General features: G+C 40.4%; 1 protein-coding gene across 1 annotated transcript in view; it reads right to left on the minus strand.

Annotated features, from left to right (window-relative positions):
• The window catches only part of gucy1a2 (guanylate cyclase 1, soluble, alpha 2), a 34,786-nt gene extending 21,318 nt beyond the window's left edge, over positions 1-13,468 (minus strand). Inside the window, exons 1-4 of the mRNA XM_077565697.1 lie at positions 12,176-13,468; positions 4,365-4,426; positions 3,667-3,791; positions 1,290-2,182 (exon numbers count right to left, since the gene is read on the minus strand). Of these exons, the coding sequence (XP_077421823.1) occupies positions 1,290-2,182; positions 3,667-3,791; positions 4,365-4,426; positions 12,176-12,487 (1,392 nt within the window). The 5' untranslated portion in view covers positions 12,488-13,468. The remainder of the gene's footprint in view (positions 1-1,289; positions 2,183-3,666; positions 3,792-4,364; positions 4,427-12,175) is intronic.
• Between the last annotated feature and the right edge of the window lie 5,519 nt (positions 13,469-18,987).

An 18,987-nucleotide genomic window follows, 5' to 3' on the forward strand; every position in this document is an offset into this window, starting at 1 on the left:
ATATATATATATATATATATATATATATATATATATATATATATATATATATATATATATATATATATATATATATATAAAGTGCCAGACCTAGCCTCTCAGGATACGCAGGACCGAGGTTAGAAACACTTGTTGAAATGTGTTCCTGCATTTGTACTGTGAAATTATACCCGCATGCCCACACGAAAGCACACCACAGATCAATCTCCATGTCAGTTCTCCTCACCACGAGGGCGTTTGTTGTTGTGGCTGACTGATCCACTCAATAAAGAACCGGATATAGCATACAATACGGATTGATTCATTTGTGACGAGTTCAAGCCAATGTAGACCTCAGTCCACCCACAACAGTCCTGCGGGTGCAATACGTAACCGAATGACTTTTATTATAGAGCTCAATAGTTATTTTTTCCTTTGGGAAAAGTGGTGCTGCTCGTGTCTGTGGCGGCATATAATATCACAGTTAGTCTTTTATAGACAATATTATCAAGATAAAGCCTATCTCTGTTTTGTTCAGATGAAATACTTATTAAGATCTTTGTGTCATATGAAGTTACTCTTGTCTAAGATACAATCAAGACACAGACAAGTGTAATGGTGTGTATTTGTGTGACATTTTCATCTAACTAAAATGTATACAGCCCCCCCCCCCCTCCTACCTCCGAGTAAAAACTAGAGCGTCTGTAGCTAGATTATTTTTCCAATAGTTCAGTACCAGCTATACTTCAAGTATCTTTTCCAATGTGGAAGTGTGTCAAAGGAAGTTCTAGACTGCATTGGAAGCGAGCCAAATCACACTTGCTTCTGACATTGTGCACCACTATTTAAATGGCAATGCAAACGTCAGTCTCAGAGGGAAAATAAGTGGACAGCAGGGACCTCAAAGACCTCATAGATGGTTATGGTCATAACCAGGATTGGGGAATCCCGGTTCAAAAAGTAAAAATCCTGAAACAGTTTGGCTTTCAGCCACAGGTGCTTCTAATCAACAGGTGACGACAAGCTTGTTTACTAGAAGCACTTTTTTGATTGTTTCAGGATTTTTACTTTTTGGACCTGGATTCCCCAACTGGAGAGGGGGAGCCAATTGGTAGGGAATAAAGCAGCTGACGTCGTCAAGGCACCTGTTGCAACAAGATTTGCATACTACAGTACTACTCATGAACTTTGTGTTTCTTGTTTAAAAGACTTTTATGTTTGCTATCTTTAGTGGAAGTAATGATAAAATGGAAACCCGGAACATTGCGAGCTGTGTTTGAGTTAAGCAATTAAAAATGTGGTTATCTTACCTTTTCCTTGGTCCCCAGTTGTGTGGTGTCGGGTTTTGTACGGATAGTAAAAGGCGATGCAAGCCTCAGAAGGATCCCCTGGAACGAAGGCTCCATCTTGGGTGAGACGATCTCAAAACAGTCCCTGAACAAGAGACTCCGATGAGGCTCGATGCGAGCCTGCCTCCTCAATCCCTCGCCGAGCTGCAGAAGTTCCATCCGAGGGCCGAGCACGAGGTGAAATGGAAAGGCACGGCAAAATGTGGCCAGGCCGATGCGTAAATCACTGGGGTTGGTTGAAAGTGAAAAGGGCGCTTTCTTGGGACACACGGGGACGGCATTTTGGAGACATGTTTCCTGAATTTGGAAAGAGACGCAAACTGTGGGAGCAGTGGTTGGGAAAGTTGAGGGTGGAGAGGGGGAGGAGGAGGGGGAGGCAGATGGGGATGCGGTTGGCGTTGGTGTGGCGGAATCACTATAGCTGTGATGTGCATCGTCTTTGGGAAATAAAGGAGTCAGAGGAGAGACTTCTTCTACTTCCACTTCGGAATGAAAAATCCGTCTGGAAACTGCTCTGATAAGACCAGGCATGATCAATCCCACCACAGGGGCAGGATTAAAACAATGTAAGAGCAACAACTTCCCTCGGCCATTTTGTGCTCCTTGCTCTGATGCTTTGTCCATTATTCCTCGGCCCTTCTCTTCCTCGTGGGGATCTTTGCACTGAAAGGAAGGGCTTTCCGATGAGGCACGGCGACCCGTGGAGGTGCGAATATGTTCCAAAATGGCATCAAAGCCGTTAAAAAAGTCCTGGAGGTTGCCACCTACGGCCCTGAGCACGCGTTCGTTTTCTTCAAAGCACAGGCCAAAGAACTCCTCGCCAAAATGCTCACGCAGTTCGAAGAATGGTACTCCTGAGAGCGAGAAGACACAAAACACAGAGTCAGGCAGGGTCGGTTATTTGAAAAGGGATTTGATACACTCTTGGCAACTAAGGGTCCTATTTTCGTAGAGAGGCGCCCATGCACACAGTGATGTCAGTTTGGGACCGCATTGCGCCTCTCTGGGTGTTCCATGCGTGGATGATCTTGAAGTTTACCTGTATAATGCACCCAGCGGGCCAATTTCTGCTCCCACAATTTGCGCTTCCACCACCCTGATTGTTATGAGAACGAAGGGAGCCGCTTCGATTGACTGGGAGTCGGCTGCATTCCATCCTACGATGGCGCAAAAGACCCTATTCTCTCTGTGCTGGTCAAGAAAAATACCAAAATAAAGAAAATTCCCACTCATGCGCACAGTTAAAGGTAAGAGGTTTTTTTCCCCACTCATCCGGAAGAACATTTGTGAGGTCAGAGTTCAATTAAGATGGGCAAAAGGGCCTTGCTCACAACCTGGGTTCCTTTTTTAGAGCCAAAGAGGTTTGTTGGAAGTCAGAGCTCACAAATTCTTCCACACCAAACTTATCCAACCACATATTTAATAACAACACTGACTGACAGCCTGCATTTTATTTTGCTGTCTTTCTACATTGTTTAACTTGAGCACCTAAGTGTTTACAGTTTACTGCTTTATTTTGCACCAATTAAAGCAAATCAACCAAAGAAAGGCAATCTGAAATGTAATCAAATATCAAAGCTATGTGAAAATGATGAATATGGATGTGACTAAATCCTGTCACATTTATACTGACTGCTTAATAAGATTAAACATTTAGGGCTCTATATTCATAGACTGCACAGCTGCACTCGAGCGTAAAAGCTGACATATCCTAATTTCCAGGTTGACGCAAGCCTCGATGCGCTTGTTTGGGAATTTGGTTGATCTCTCTACTCCACGTTGGATGTGCCGGCATACCGATTGCCTTTGGCGTGCACCAACGCACCTGACAATTTGCTGGCTAAAAGTCCACTAAAATTCATGCTAAGTAGAACTACGTCATACTATTTGCATTTGATATCAATGAAATCTGGAAAATCAATGAAATGTGTAAAAGAAAGAACATTAATAAACAATTAATTTCAAAGGTATTGTCTCCTAACATTGCCAGAGCCGTATTGATTTAATTTTAAATTAATTTTATTTCAATGTTGTTATTATTTTATGTGTAGCTAGCAACTCTAGTGTGTCATACTAACATTTTGTTTCCCAAATTTACCAAATTAGCTTATTTAAAAAACATAATGGACTACACTTTATACATTCTTTTGCAACAAACTACTGTATGTAATCCCTCTGATTGAGGGTCTCGTTTGATTTAAGTGCAAGTTAATGCTACATGGACAACACGTTAAAATAACTGAAGAAAAGTGCAAATGATAACAGATGGTACATGCATGTTTCCTCCAGTGAGATACAACAACAATAAAGTACAGATAAATACAAAATTCCATCTTACCCAGTATGGTGGCCATGTACTGTAGGATTTGAAGGACATCCTCTTCTGAACCAGAATTTTCTAGAAATGGGCACTTCTCGTCTTTACTTTCCCTTTGCTGGTCCCCCTTACCAGAATCTGGACACCTGTAAGTAACCCAAATACAATGACTCGAGATAAGCAACAACATCCTAGATGTTATTAAGCATTACATGATTACAATTCATAAAAATGTATCAGCCCTTCATGTCAAAATTGTGTGTATTCTGTAACTAAATATCGAACAAAAAAGTTAAATCATACAAATGCAAATTGGAATGTGCTACTAGAGATGTTCTTAATAATTGAGTTGATTAACTGATTGTGATGAGTATGGGTAATTGATTGTTGAAGAGAAAAATGGAATGTGCATCTTGAATGCAACCAACAAAAGTACTGTCCATTCATTCAGAGCTAGTTTGTAGCCGAAAGAATAAAATGACGTCAGCTAAGGCCAAAATCCTCGTAGCCTTATTCTTCTTCTTCCAGGATATCCAAGTTAGCATTTTTTTTTTTTACGGCAGACTTAGCACATTATTACCAGTCTGGATTTTTACAACGTGTGTTTGCAATTGCACTGACTGTCACGAGACTCCGTTCATGTTAAAGTGCTGTTGTGTTCTTTATGTCTGTGATCGGGTCGTGGTGGTGCTGCAGACAAGACAACAGGAATAATCTACCGGATCTCTTGTTGCCTGTAAAACTTCAGAGTCCTCTGGAGAGCCTCTTGCACAGTCTGTGTCTGAAAGAGAAAAAAAACCATTTCATCAGGAGGTTATTCGGATTCCCTTGTGCACCCCGGACATATTTCACTCCAGAGTAGTCTTCAAGTGAACACAGAAAAGCCCAAGATGACAGAGCATTCTTTTCGCAAATCTTCTAACTAATTGCTAATCACTTCGGGCGAGTGTGTTTGCATTTGTGTGTGTCCGCAAAGCTGGTGTAGTTTGCACATCTGACAGAAAAGGCCCGAGAAGGCGGGTCCAATGTGATTATGTGTGATGCAGCTCAAATGCGAGGCTATAGTGACAATACTAGAACACAGTGTGCCAGCTGGAGAGGTCATTCAGAGGCCTCCGCCCACTATGGACATTTACAGGAGTGATTTCATACGCGTGTGTGTGTGTGTATGTGAGCGTGTGTATAGAAACAGATGAAGCAAAGACAGAAGGGGACAAGTGAGCAATGGGGCAGTAGAGAAAAAAACAACAACAAAGGCAGCTGGTATAAAAAAAAAAATGCTTTTATCATTATTAAAAAAAAAACTAAATTTAACTACAGTACTAATGTTCACCTTTAAAAATAATGACACAAAAATACACTTTACACGTAACCTAAGGGCTTTATTTTGTTTTTTAAACAATAATACTGATTTCCCATCTCTCCCTATAGTTGTGTGCATTTACTTTCCAATGCCTGCCTGACTGTGCCCTTGACTCAGCAAGTCATTTACGACAGAGCATGCGCAGGATTTGTGTATGCATGTGTGTGTGTGTGTGTGCGCGTGTGTGTGTGTGTGTGTGTGTGTGTGTGTGTGTGTGTGTGTGTGTCACTGGTTATCACTTGCATATATGCTTGAAGTACAGATACTGTATATCATCATCACTGGCATGTTTAATGTAGGCTACATGTGATAACCCTTGCACATTACAGGTCGAGCTCACACATATGTTTGGTAGTAGACCAATAAGGGTCCCAACTGATTCAGTTCTGGAACATGCACACATTTATAGAATCAGGCCAAAAATGACAAGTGTGTGTAACGAAGACATTTGACATTCACAAGAGCTTTCCTTAAAATAGGATTAACAGAAGTCTAGTTCCCGTATTCTTTATCTGGTTCGACATTTCTCTCTGTTTGCTCTGTCTCTTTACATTGGGTGGGGGAGAAGGGAAGTGTGCGGGGGGGATCCCACCATCACTCTTCCCTTCCTCCTTCCTGCTGTACATGCAGTTGCCATCACACTGGAACACAACCTCAAAATTGTAGTACAATTAGGAAACCATTCTTTTTTTTGATACAACTCAGGCTCTAAAGCTATGACAGTCATCCATTGGATTTGATATGGCTTTTTTGTGGCTGCCAAATGATAGTTTGCACATTGTACAATGTAACATCCGCAACTAGGGCGAGCAGATTTTCAAAATTCAAAACCAGGACACTACAATTTCGCTGAAAATGAAATACACAATAAATTCACACCAGAAACCATTTATAACAAATTGAATTGCTGATCTATCTGGTTACTTGTGGTTTTGTTGTTACTTTAGCTAATGCTAAATGCTATCTTGGGTGGCAGTTGAAAAGCGCTAAACAAGCTAATGCACTCACCATTATCCAAACTTTTTCGCTTGGCCCCAACAGCTATTGGAAGATGACTGTGACGTTTACCTTGCACTGGTTACTCATTATAAAAACATTAACAATAAGTAACATTGCTGCCAGAAAAGCTCTGCTTTCATTGGGTTTGACCGGCGAACGCAGCATTAGGCTATTAGGACTACATTTCCCATAATTCTTCAATTAGGATCAGATTAGCCAATATGCACTTTCTAGTTTGGTTGCTGAGAAGTGACTGTGCTGATATTGGCCTTGAGAAAAACAGCATGAGATCCTTAATGCTGTACAGATAAATAATGTGTCTCGTTTTTTTTATATATATCTAAAAGTTGCTAAATGGGTGTTATCAACACAATGTCATAAAATGTTTTTTGTTTTTTTAAATGAGCCATGAATTAAACCTGTGAACTACTACAGTGTGTCCTGTTTAAGAACATGACACAACACTGTATGCATCACTATAACTCACACACTTGTTTCACACTCTTCTGCATTTGTGGCCAACGTGCTGAGGCCTTGATCGGCATCATGGATCACTAAGCTGATGAAACGAAGAGGGGAGACAGAGAAAATGAATGTTTGCTCACATGTAAGTGCGTGCGCGCGCACGTGTGTGTGTCATTGCTTCTGGGTCAGCGTGGTCAGGGAGTGAAGACAGCCATAGAGAGCATGCTCTGTTCTTTCTGTCACGGTCCATTGCAGTCAACAACAGACACTACTGCTGCACGCAGCTACTGCGTATGCAAGCAGCAATGGTGTGTGAAAGGGAACAAAAAAGATAATAAACACAAGTTGAGTGAGTGAAATCGCCTGCTCATGAGCCACACACTGATATAGCATGTGCCATTTCGACCCATACGGATTTAGTAGCATTTCCTACAAAAAGCTAACACAAGGAAATGAATGGAAAATTGGCTTTGGAGTGTTTGCCTAGTTAACTATAACAATCTGCACCTTTGAAACAAAATGCCACCTAGAGGAGTCAAAAAAATATCACAAGTGTTCCATCAAGCTTCATTTGACCATATTCATTTCTGCTCGGCCTGTTTTATGGCATCTGTACAACCTTACAGCACGCTGAGGTCTGAAAAGTCATTTGGGAATTGTAGTTCACTAATAGTATGTGTCGCCTCAATAACTCACAAGTATCTCTCTATCCATCTATCTATCTATCTATCTATCTATCTATCTATCCATCTATCATCTATCCATCTATCTATCTATCTATCCATCTATCTCTCTATCTATCTATCCATCTATCTATCTATCTATCTATCCATCCATCTATCTATCTATCCATCTATCCATCTAGCTAGCTAGCTAGCTAGCTAGTAGCTAGCAGTGCAAGCCCTGGCAAAAAAATTTAAATCAACAGTCTCCAAGAAAGATCATTCAGTTGTTTAAATTTGGACGGATAAATAAAGTTTTTAAATTCCCCATTGTAAATCACATTAATTTGCAAAATTAGCAAGGTTTTACTAAATAGCTATAGTAGGGTTGCCACCGTGGATTTGTGGAAAAAAAAGAAGCGGAAATTAAAGCCCGAAATTATTCATACGTCCGGCAAATTTTGAATATGTAGACATTTTAGCATGACAAAATCCCAAAACACACAGCAAAAGTGGTAAGAAATGGTTCGCGGACAAAAATAGTAATGTTTTGCAGTGGCCCAGACAGTCCAGACCTAAATTCAGTTGAAAATCGGTGGAAGGAACTAAAGATCAGGGTGATGAGAAGAAGAGCTCATCGCTAAAGATGAATGAGCAAAAATATCAGCCGAGTCGTGCAAAAAACTGATCAGCAACTATAAGATGCTTTTTGTGACAATACTTTTTCTGCAAGGCACACGGGCTTAGCTTTCAGACACCATTGGAATTTTCAGATAGCACATAATGGTGCCAGAATTATGGTCATCCAAAGTGCACCTACGGAAATGTGCCGCCACCGGCACGCTCGGTGACAAAGTGTTCCACAGTAGCACAGGGGACATTTTCAAACTACAGAATTTAGGAAATCAAATTAACTTCTGGCATTCTTCCTAAAAAAAAAAAACGGGACAAATTGTGTCTAGGCAAAAAAAAAAAAAGAGAACAATTCTGGGGGAAAACGTGACGGGTGGCGACTCTAAGCTATAGCGCCCACTTGTCCGCATGCAGGATCTTGCCTTGTGGGATGAGGATGATCATGAGAGACATGGGAGCAGCCTCAAAGTACACGGCAGGAACTTATTCATGATCTGAAGGCAATTGGGACCTCAGTCATCAAGTAAACACACACTGCACCGCAATGGAGTGAAATCTAGTAGAGCCCACAAGAAGGCAAACAAACATGCCTACCTTAAGATTGCCAGCGGGCTACTAAATGACTCGGATAATGCTTTCGAGAAAGTGCTATGGGAACAAAGTTGACATATTTTGCATTGATTCGACCTGCTGTGTTTGGAGGATGAAGACAAAACCCTCAAAGTCAAGTCATCAGGTTTCTACAAATGGCACAGGACATATACAGTGGTAAGTACTGTAAAAAAAAAAAATAAAATAATTAATTAATTAATTAATTTTAAAAAATTCAATGCAACCCTCCTCTCCTCAGCCAGAAAAATGAAGATGGATCTAACTGGATCTTCCAGTATGGCACTGATCCAAAGCATCCTGTTAGGGCAACAAATGAGTCGCTCAAGAAAAAGCATAAGGTCATGGAGCGGCCTAGTCGATCTCTAGACCTCAACTCAATAGAAAACTTCGAAAAACTACAAGAAACGTCAAGGGTTTCGCCATCAAGCAATAAATTGTGTTTTGCTTGTGGATCAAATACTTTTTTCACTCAATGAAATGTACTAATTTGAGCTATTCAGTCATGGGAATTGTACCATGTTTAACTAATTGCAAGACTGTGACCAGGCAACAAAGCTACAATGGTCCAATGACTGCATGGCGCAGATTTTAACTTCTAAATAGAAGGATCACTAGCAAAAAAAAATCTGAAACCAATAAACAAACAAAAACAGTATTATATCATTTAACTAAATACAAAACAATAATTGAATTATTCGCAATTAATTGAATATTATTTTTTAAAACAGTATAATTGAAAACAAAATAATCAATGACTTTATCAACTGCTACCATATTGTTGGCAGGGAGCAAAAATAGGCTGAAGGTCCACATGCACTTGCTTTATTAAAAAGACAAAAAAAAAAGACAAGTTCTCTGCGCTACCACGAATTACGATAAAGTGTACAGTTCGGTACACAACCGCTCAGTTCCACGGCAAAGTTGCCCCACCATGTGGCGCAGTGCCATACTACAGAATGTTACAACTGTCATCGGGTTTCGTTACATTGGGTTTGCAATTATAAGTCAACCAAGCAAAACTGATTTTTTTTGGGGGGTGGGGGGGGGTTAAAGTTCGTAACACATGCAACTTGAGAAATTCATCAAACTACTAACAGAATAATGACAATAGCGTTGAACATTAACTTTCAGCTAGTTTACCTTGTTAAGTGTGTATATGTCCTTGACGAAATGGAACACTGAATGTCAAACTGCTCATTTGCATGACATTTATACTGCTTGTGGAAATCTCTCGTAATGAGCATTAATTACTGCTCTGTATTACAAACAAATTGTCCTCTGCTACGCCTTCACAAAACAGTGGCGTATACTTAATTCCAAATGTGATCCACTCACATGCTATGTAATGCTTTGGAAGCCTCATTAATTACACCTGTAAGTTTTTGACCCTGCAAAAGGTACATCCGAGTCAAATATTTATTGTGTTAGTTTAAGCTGTACATGCAAGGACATAAATAGATTCCGCTACTGTACAACAGACATGCAGAAAAAATAATCATGAACGTACAAGGACATTGTACCAAAATGCAGGCCAAGCACATTATTATATAATCTGCCAGATGATTCAGGTTACCTGAGGTGAGGAATGAAGGGGGCCTAAAAAACAATCCATATCTTGGGTTGTGGGAAAAGAAGCCGTGGCTAAGGCATGATTTATATGACACAGTCGTGTGCTTCTATATCATGTTAATGGTATATTTTATTGCAACTTGATAGTGGTGGGAAGTTGAGTTCTTATCGAAGGCCCAGGTACCGAAATGCAGAGCTGAGCCTCTACTACTGCAGTTAGTAGGGGTGAGAATCTTCGAAATTCCGATTTTTGGGTGCGCGGTTCGATTCAGAATCGATTTTCGATCAAGAACGATTTTTTAATCAAAATGATTTGATTGACAATGATTTTTGTTTCAATTTATAAATGTTCAAGGAATCGTAATGATCTACTCCAGTCTGACTCGCTAATGCTAACTAGTGCGCTACTCGCGGCACTTTTAGCGCTAAAAAGAACAGCTTCACGCTGCAAAAAAACTATTTTTATTGGAATAACTTGATTGTGACTTTTTCCTTCTACTCTCTAATGTGGCTACAACTTAACAATGTATCAGACCGCGTGAAACCACGCTGCCCCTGAGTAGCCAACTCGGGTACAACATGAACAGCGCTCCCAATAAAGGCACGCACAAACAAAGGGAAGAGTGAATAAAATAATTAAAATAAAATCGCTTTTGGGACATTTAAAATCTATTCTGAATCGTACTAAATGAGAATTGCGATTCTTATGAGAATCGATTTTTGGGCACACACTAGTAGGTAGGTAATAATAAGTTACATTTACTCAGCGAGTTTTGGGCTAAATATTCATCAGAAAAGTTTTAATGTGACACACTTTTTACTTTTACTTAAATATTGTAGCAGTCTCATATGTGACCAAGTATAACAGACACTGAGAATACTAGAGACAGACTGATATTTTTTTTTCCGTCCAATACCGATTATTAGTTAAATTGTGTAAATTTCTGCTCTCTGCTGTTCGTATCTACAGGTCTTTACAATTACTTGCGCTATTTTAGCTTTTCAGAGAGACTTGATGTCACTATTGTTTCACCAATGCAACCTATTAGTGACATATGACTCATTTCACCAATCAAACAGAGCTAGGCCGTCAGCATTGCACCCCACAATTAACAAAGTTTTAGAAGTAATTAATTTACGTGAAACATGGTAGAAATCTGTATTTACCATATAGATGGACTCCTGCTCACCCGAGACCAGAGTGAGGATGGATAAGGAGTATATAAAATGGAGGACTATGAGCAAGAACAGCTAAAAATGTCTGCATTTCAGCCTACAAAACTTCCACTTGGAACTTTGAAAAACAGACAGTACAAGAGGCTGCCTTGGTCAAACCAGCAAGTCAATTTATAGCAAAATTGAATAGTTTCAAAGTTTGAACATTTTATTTGGTCATTGTAAACTTTGTGGAAGTGACTTGCTACACATTGTTACAAAGGGAAAGGAATGTGAACAGCTCAGAAGTTATGACAAAAACAGTAAATAATAATAATAATAATAATGAAATAAAATAAAACGTGCACTTGTGTGGTTTGTTTGTAGGAAAATGTCTCTTTTTTTCTTTATTGTTCCCAGACCGAATTTAAAAAAAAAACTTGAGTGGCATAATCGGCCACACGCTAAGGCCAAGGGTCACCAACCTTTTTGAAACGGCTAATTCTTGGTGATGATTTACAAGGTGCTGCCAGTTTAAAAAGCACTTGAGAAATCATTTAGCTTAAATTACCTTTATTTTTAGTAATTAGTTGAATTTATATTAATTAACACATAACAGTTGCCAACAAGTAGGAACCAGATTATGCAACAAATTATTACTATACATCTTTGCAAGTGTTCACACTTTCAAATGATGGCTTCCACAACATTCCATGCAAGAAAATCACAATGTCTCGCTGGTGACCCATGTTAAAGAAAAAATATGGTTAGATTAGATGACCACAATAGCCCATTGATTATAAACCAAAAAAGTTGATGTTTTAAAAATGAATATATTTGGAATGAATTTGAATTAACGCTAATTTGGGACTACATCTTGTTGAGATCTCGCCTACTGCTACAAATGCCCTGAATTTGTGAAGGATTGACAACAGGGATTCCCCCCCCAGTGGGGAACAATTCATATGCATGCGTGTCTTGGAACTTTTGAGTCACTGTGCACACAATACAGTCTAAATGCCAAACTCAATGCTTCATACAATGTTAATACGCAATCTAATGAAGGCCTTACCGTGGGGGAAGTCAGCCGCCTCAGGCTCTCGCCAAGCGAGTCCAGGTTCACCCTCCTCCTCCTGGTCGCCCTCTTGTGTGGCCCGCCGACTCCTGGCTGCTCCTCACCCGCCGGGCACGCGAGCCTCTCGGCGGGGCTGCGGCCGTTCCAAAGGAGCGGTTTGTGGAAGGAGGAGAAGGGACATCCTCGGAGCTCCTCGGCCGCCTCCAGCCCGCCGTCCCCTCCGTCCCCCCCGGGGCTTTCCAGCCCGCAATCGGAGCCCACCGAGCTGCTGAAAGACTCCGAGGAGATCTTTCGCGACGACGAGGACATGGTGGCGAGGAAGAGAATGCTGAAGATAGCGGTGAGGATGAAGAGGAGGAGGAGGATGCTACAGCCGGGTCCGTGCCACGTCCACCTATATAACGCGGATTCATCAATTGGTGGAGGTGCTTGGGGGTGATGTGTCTGTCTGTGCTATTATGTATGCATGGTGTGTATGCTCAGGTGAGTCGCTGTGTGCACAGGACGAATGTCTGAGGGTAAATGAGTGGAGGGGGGATTCAACCGGCAACCTAACTGCACGCAAACATTTACGTAAGAGGTTAGGGGGTCGCTTGGGGGGGGAAAAAGCCCCCCTTTTCTCCCCCAAAACTCTCGAGGGATTCCAAAAAGACACCAGAGCCGCTCGAGCAACAATTTCAATATTTACTCATAAGAAGCTTGCTTAAGTATGGTGGACGTCCTATTTTTAACAACCAGACGTCATATAGCGTCCAGAAGATCACCCCAAAAATGAAGTAAAACGTCGACAAAATCCATCACATGTTGACCCACGCCAGGTAATTCCGACACATGTTCGGGAAACAAACAAATATCGCGGCTCGTCTTTCCCCAGCCGCACTTTGAAGGAGAATCCCACCCCCCGTCCCGTGTGCCTAAAATAAATCACAGCAGATGCGCTCTCTTTCCGCGCTGGCCCTTCGTCTTCGTCCCTTCTCCTCTGCGACAGCGGCGCTCCAGTCTGCGGAGGAAGCGTCCTCTCATGGTTCGCACATGTTCCGCTCCTTGCGTCGACTTCGTCCCCGCGACCGTCGCTCGCAATGCGGCCGACGATGTGGCGAAGAAGCGGGGTGGGGGTGGGCGGTGTGTGGCGACGAATGGGAGGCAGATTGACGATGCGCTGACTACAAGCTGTCGCCAATCAGCGGCGACACCCGCATGTCTTCTTCAGACACCTGCAGATGCGTGTCAAGTAAACGATAAAAAAAATTAAAAAAATACACTTTTCAATCACGTGATCGGCGTGCTTTGTCCGCCATGTTGAAGATCCAAGGAGGACAAGTGGCTTGGATTATTATTTTTTTTTTGCATAACCCTTATTTGCTAATCTGCTATGTTATACTGTAAACGTTTGAATCTGGGGAATAAAATGTTGACACTTTTTTTAAATGTCCAACTAAATATGGAATCTTTATTTACTATACATTAAGAAACGTTGCGATTGTCTGGCAACCAGTTCAGGGCGTACCCCGCCTACTGCCCGAAGCCAGCTGGGATAGGCTCCAGCGCCCCCCGCGACCCTTGTGAGGAAAAGCGGTCAAGAAAATGGATGGATGGATGTACATTAATCAACAACACAAAAAGGCATTCGTGTTTGCAGTCTTGCTCCTTCCCTTCTCCATGCGCAACTGCTCAAAGAGAAGAGAAAAAAACGGGGTCCCAATGACAACAACATAGATGAAAATACTTTTCGACGGACATTGAAGTATTGTAAAAATAGGGAGTTATTCACAAGCCGGCAAGACATCACAGATAAACACGAGAATGCACACACACAGACGCCGTGTTTGTTGCAGCAGGAGATTTGAACTACGTAACCTCAGAAATGCTCTCTATAAGTACAAAGCACATACGTAGCCCTGCAAGCGCCACATGAACAGCCTGCGGGCCTGTTCTAAAAATAGCTCACTAGTAACGGGATATTGTAATCTGTTGTAGAAGTGATCATTTGAAGATGTAAACATTAGCATTTTTATAGAAATAAAAACTGCATTATAATGTATCTGTTTCGTAATTATTATGAGAAATCATGAACAGGATCAGTGTCTTCACATAAATTCATTACATTAAAGTAGCCCAAAGGAACTTTTCAACCTTAATAAAATATTTTCATAACTCTTCTGATGAAGCATTGATTTAAAACTAGTTGAATGGTACCTTTGCCTTGGCCTGAGGGGGTCTGTAACATTTTTACTGGCACTAAGCAACTTTGAGGAGGATGGTAGGAACACTGCCAGACAAAAAACTACAAATGTGCTAACTGCTATGTCAAAAGCTACCCCGGATGAAAGGACAGTTAAGGATCAACGTTGGCCCGGATTTCACTCGCTGGAGTGAGCTTATTTTATTTATTTTTTAATAATTTTTTTTTAATAATTTTATTTTTTTTTTAAACGATGCAATGCGCTTGTTTTCCTAGGAAATGTGGTTTTCCTTCAGATATAAAAACGTAAACTGAAAGTAACTTAGTGTTGCTTTAATGATAATGTGAAAGTAATTTGAGCAAATTTGTTATTTCTGAAGTGTGTATCAAACTGGTAGTCCTTTGCATTAAGCCTACCCTTATCTAGAGAGTACTATATATCATCATCCATACTTGTGAGGTGAGGTGAAGGTGCACAAATAATACTTTTGCATTCTAAAAATCCTCCAACCATTTGAATGACGCACAAAGCCTGAGCAAAGCAGCAGTATTTCGGCTGTGAGAGGAATACAAAAAGGATCCCCGAACGGGATTTGAGAAACTAGCGCATATCCGGAGCCGACATCAAACTCTGACGTGGAGGAGAAATCCTTAAAGTGCAATGGGTGAAATCGTTCCAGCTCCAGAGCGCATATGCAAGCGCATCTGTCACCATGACAACTGGGCAGACTCCATCTGCTGATGAGGCTCATGGAATATAATTTAAAGGAATTAGGGATATATATATATTTTTATCATTATTATTTTACTGCGACTGTGCTGTTACTTGCTTGGATATTTTACTTGATAAGAGCTTTGTGGCACCTGAGAAAATAAGTAGCATGAAACCATTAATCAAAGTCAGACTGCTAAATTAATTCAAAATGATTTATTAGTAGGCCTACAGTATATTCACAAACAGTTCCATAAATATTGAAATAAATGCTGAGAGCCACTGACCAATATCTGAATGTAATTCCAATTCATATCGTGCATGTGCTAAAATAGCTCTAAATGATAACGAACAAACTGGAAGTCATTGTTGCCTCGTGTCAGAGAACAGGATGATGCTCGTGTTTGGCACTAATCACAACCACGACCTTGACCTCAACTGGCAGAGCATGTCTGCTCATTACAAGCCCCAAAGGGATGAGTGAGGGGCGAGGAGTAGGAACGAGACGTGATGCATCATGCGCACGCACGTACACACAACTCGCTGTAATTTCCTCAAGGTACTAATTCATTTGACTTTTTGAAGCGGCATGAACTCAACACACCTCATACTATATCGCACCTATTCTCTCGCTCTCTCTCTCTCACACACACACAAAAACAGTCTTTTCTCTTTTCTTATCTGGATGCTTGCACTTCGCAATCAAGCAGCCATCCATCAGTAATAAAACAGGCTTTTAATAAAGCCAACACTACAATGGAATAAATAATGTACCAGAGAAGATAAGCCTGCTAGCTGGCTTGGGCTGGCAGTCGGCCATCTATTGCGAGTGCAGACAGGGCAATAGCTCAGTAACTGTGCTATCATGGAATTAGAGAGGGAGGGCACCTCTGGCCATTGGTGGTCTCATTCAATAGGAACGTCTGACTTGGATGGGATGACATCAGATTTTAATAACTATAATGGGCAGAATGTATCATTTAGCTGTGTATCCACCTGTTACCACTCATACAATAGAATAATAGCTTTGTGTTCAAGTAAATGAGCCCCGATATCATACTAAGTCTTTATTTTATTTATTTTTAGTACATTGAGAGGAAATCATCCTTTTTTTTTTTTAGTTAGTTATTTTTTGGGCTGCCATTTGATTTTCTAATGTAAAATGTGCCTTGGTTCCATAAAATTTGGGTGACACCGCCTTGGGGTGTATCTAGCTGTCTGTCCAGGAGCAAGATATAGGGTCATTTCAAATCACACACCCTCCCTAGTGACACCTCTTCAATGTGTCAAATTTTTATTTCATTGGTGCCTTATTATATCAAAATTAAGAATCCGAAGTTTGAGCCTCCAAGCTTAAGCGGTTTTTGTGTTAGGGTCCTTTAAAATTGGGGTGCCACATCCATTTTTGGCATCCTGCAATTGCACACTAAATTTTGGACCATCTTTATACATAGATATAGGAATTTATAGGGAAAGTCAACCTCCCAAAAAATTCTTGACAATATGTTCTATGCAGCCTCACTAGTCTAAATACTGTATTTTGGTTGAAATTGTGTTAGTGGAATATGAGTTTAGCTGCAAAATCCAGCAGTTTTTATCAGTATCAGAAGATGACATCATAGTTGCTCAGGTCTCAGGTAACAACCAATCACAGCGGAGTTTCAGAAAACAGGGGAGCTGTGATTGGTCGTTGCCTGAGCCCTGATGGCATCTTCAGTTGGCAGCAAGTGGCAAAATGGCCGCCCCCTGAAATGGATAAAAACAACTGGATTTTGCTTCATAACTCATATTCCACAAATGTAATATTAATCAGAATGTCATGTTTAGACTAGTGAGCTCACACATAACATTATTGTCAAGAAATGTTTAAGGTTGGCTTCCACTTTAAAACAAAAGATGTGTGTCCCAAAAATGTTCTGATCCTTTTGACATCATAAGTAACCAATGGAATAAAAATCTGGCAAATTGAAGAGGTATCACTGAGGAGGAATTTATGTGAATTGACATGTAATGATCCTATAGGTTTGTCATTCAAAGAGCCTGGTGGGCGTGGCTAGCTTGGGACAATGATTTCATTGGCCAACGGGGCAGTTATGAACTCTGCCAGGCAACAAGTGGCTGGACAATAAGCATGTCTGTCGATGGCTACATCTCTTATCATTAGAAATAGAATTTCAGTTGACTTCAAAGATATATTACATGTGTTAAAAACACAAAGGACAGTGCTGTTATGCCTTTAAAAGAGACATAAGTAGTAAAAATGTCACTGTTTATGAGTATACTATATTTAAAACATCCATGATCTTCAGTGTGAGGACTTATATGGTCATGCGAGGAGCAGAAGAAGTACAGTGTCAGCTCAGGTATACCTCGAGTATTTATGCACATTCTAAAAAGCCTGAAAAACACACACACACATGTTCAAAGCACGTAAAATATGTGAAGGAAAAAAGTTTTGCCATGTGAGACAAGAATGGTGTGTCATACTGTACAGGGTATTATTTTGATCATTTTTTTTATAATAAAAAAATATATCAGTGAGATCATTCATAGCGAGAATTGTTTCTATTACTTTGTCCCGCTCATGTACAGTAGTAACATTGGGCAACCAAAATATTAGAAACACTGCTTAGTACTATTAAATATATTGTTTAAATCAATACGTGACAATGAGCTGCATCCTTTGTACTAGATCTCAATATATGCACATTACCATCTATTTTTCTGCCAAGAGCATCATACAGTGACAGATTGGTCCTGCATGTCCAATAAAAAAAAGAATGTCAACGCAGTGTGGGCGTTTCCAAAATATCACAAGAGATGTGAACGCAAGGGGAGGAGACAGGACAGAGCGAGAGAGACGACCGTCTTGGTCATAAATCTACACCCAGCCTAATTGGCCATAACCACACATCACTCCATGGCACTCTGCTACTATTCGCAATAAATCTTCTTAGGCACTTGTACAGCATAAATCAACTGTCCCTGGAGACATTTTAGAAAGGGAAACCAAATAAAGATTGGAATTTTAAATGTAGTGGAAAGTGTACGGCTAAAACAAGTCTGGTGTTCTTGAAGTAACTGATAGGAAAGTTGACTGTGAGGTGTTTTTTCCATCAATATCTACAGTATGTATGTTTATGCTATGCTAAAGCTAATCATTGCAGATCTGCAATATAAAAAAAAACATGGCATCATTAATTGGTCCATTACACACAAAGGAGGAAATATGGAATTGAAAGTATCATCGCTTCAGTTTTTCCGGGAAGACTTTTTACAAGCTGTAGGAGTGCCCGTGGGAATTTGTGTATCCAAGTTTGTCTTATTATGGTGAAAACTGATACACATAAAACAACAAATATCTTGTCGTCTTCCCACAGGAAATTGTCGTTATGACTGCTGAAATGGGTGAATTGCCGTATGTGTCTGTACACTTGTTTCCCTGAACCATTTGTCTTATTCAGAGTATTATAGTAGCCTTTACACCAGGTGGGCGGAATCTACCACTAGCTAACATTATTGGCCCTTGTAGAAGTCTGTGCTCTGACTTCCCTTGTTTAATTACACAGTATTGTGCACTTGAGTGGCATACAAAGTTAGTGCTTGATTGCAAATGGGAAAGGCTACGCATACCGTCTGAAAGCTAATTACTGTCCTACCTCAGGGACTATATCATTTAACAACAATGAAGCAAGTCTTGTCCAGGAGACTAATAACTACATATGCAGCACTTTCTTTTGGGAAATTTGTTTTCTCTCTCATTTCGTGTCCTTGTTGACATTGATTTCAGTCTAAAACTTGAGGTGTGTCTTGTTTTTATAGCGCAAAGTTTTCATCTTAAAAAAAGAAAGAAAGCACCGTAAAGTAGCTAAACTTCAATGTTGTGAGTAATTAAACTTAAATACCTTTAATATC

The sequence above is a fragment of the Vanacampus margaritifer genome, chromosome 5, assembly GCF_051991255.1.
Source record: "Vanacampus margaritifer isolate UIUO_Vmar chromosome 5, RoL_Vmar_1.0, whole genome shotgun sequence".
Lineage (NCBI taxonomy): Eukaryota > Metazoa > Chordata > Actinopteri > Syngnathiformes > Syngnathidae > Vanacampus > Vanacampus margaritifer.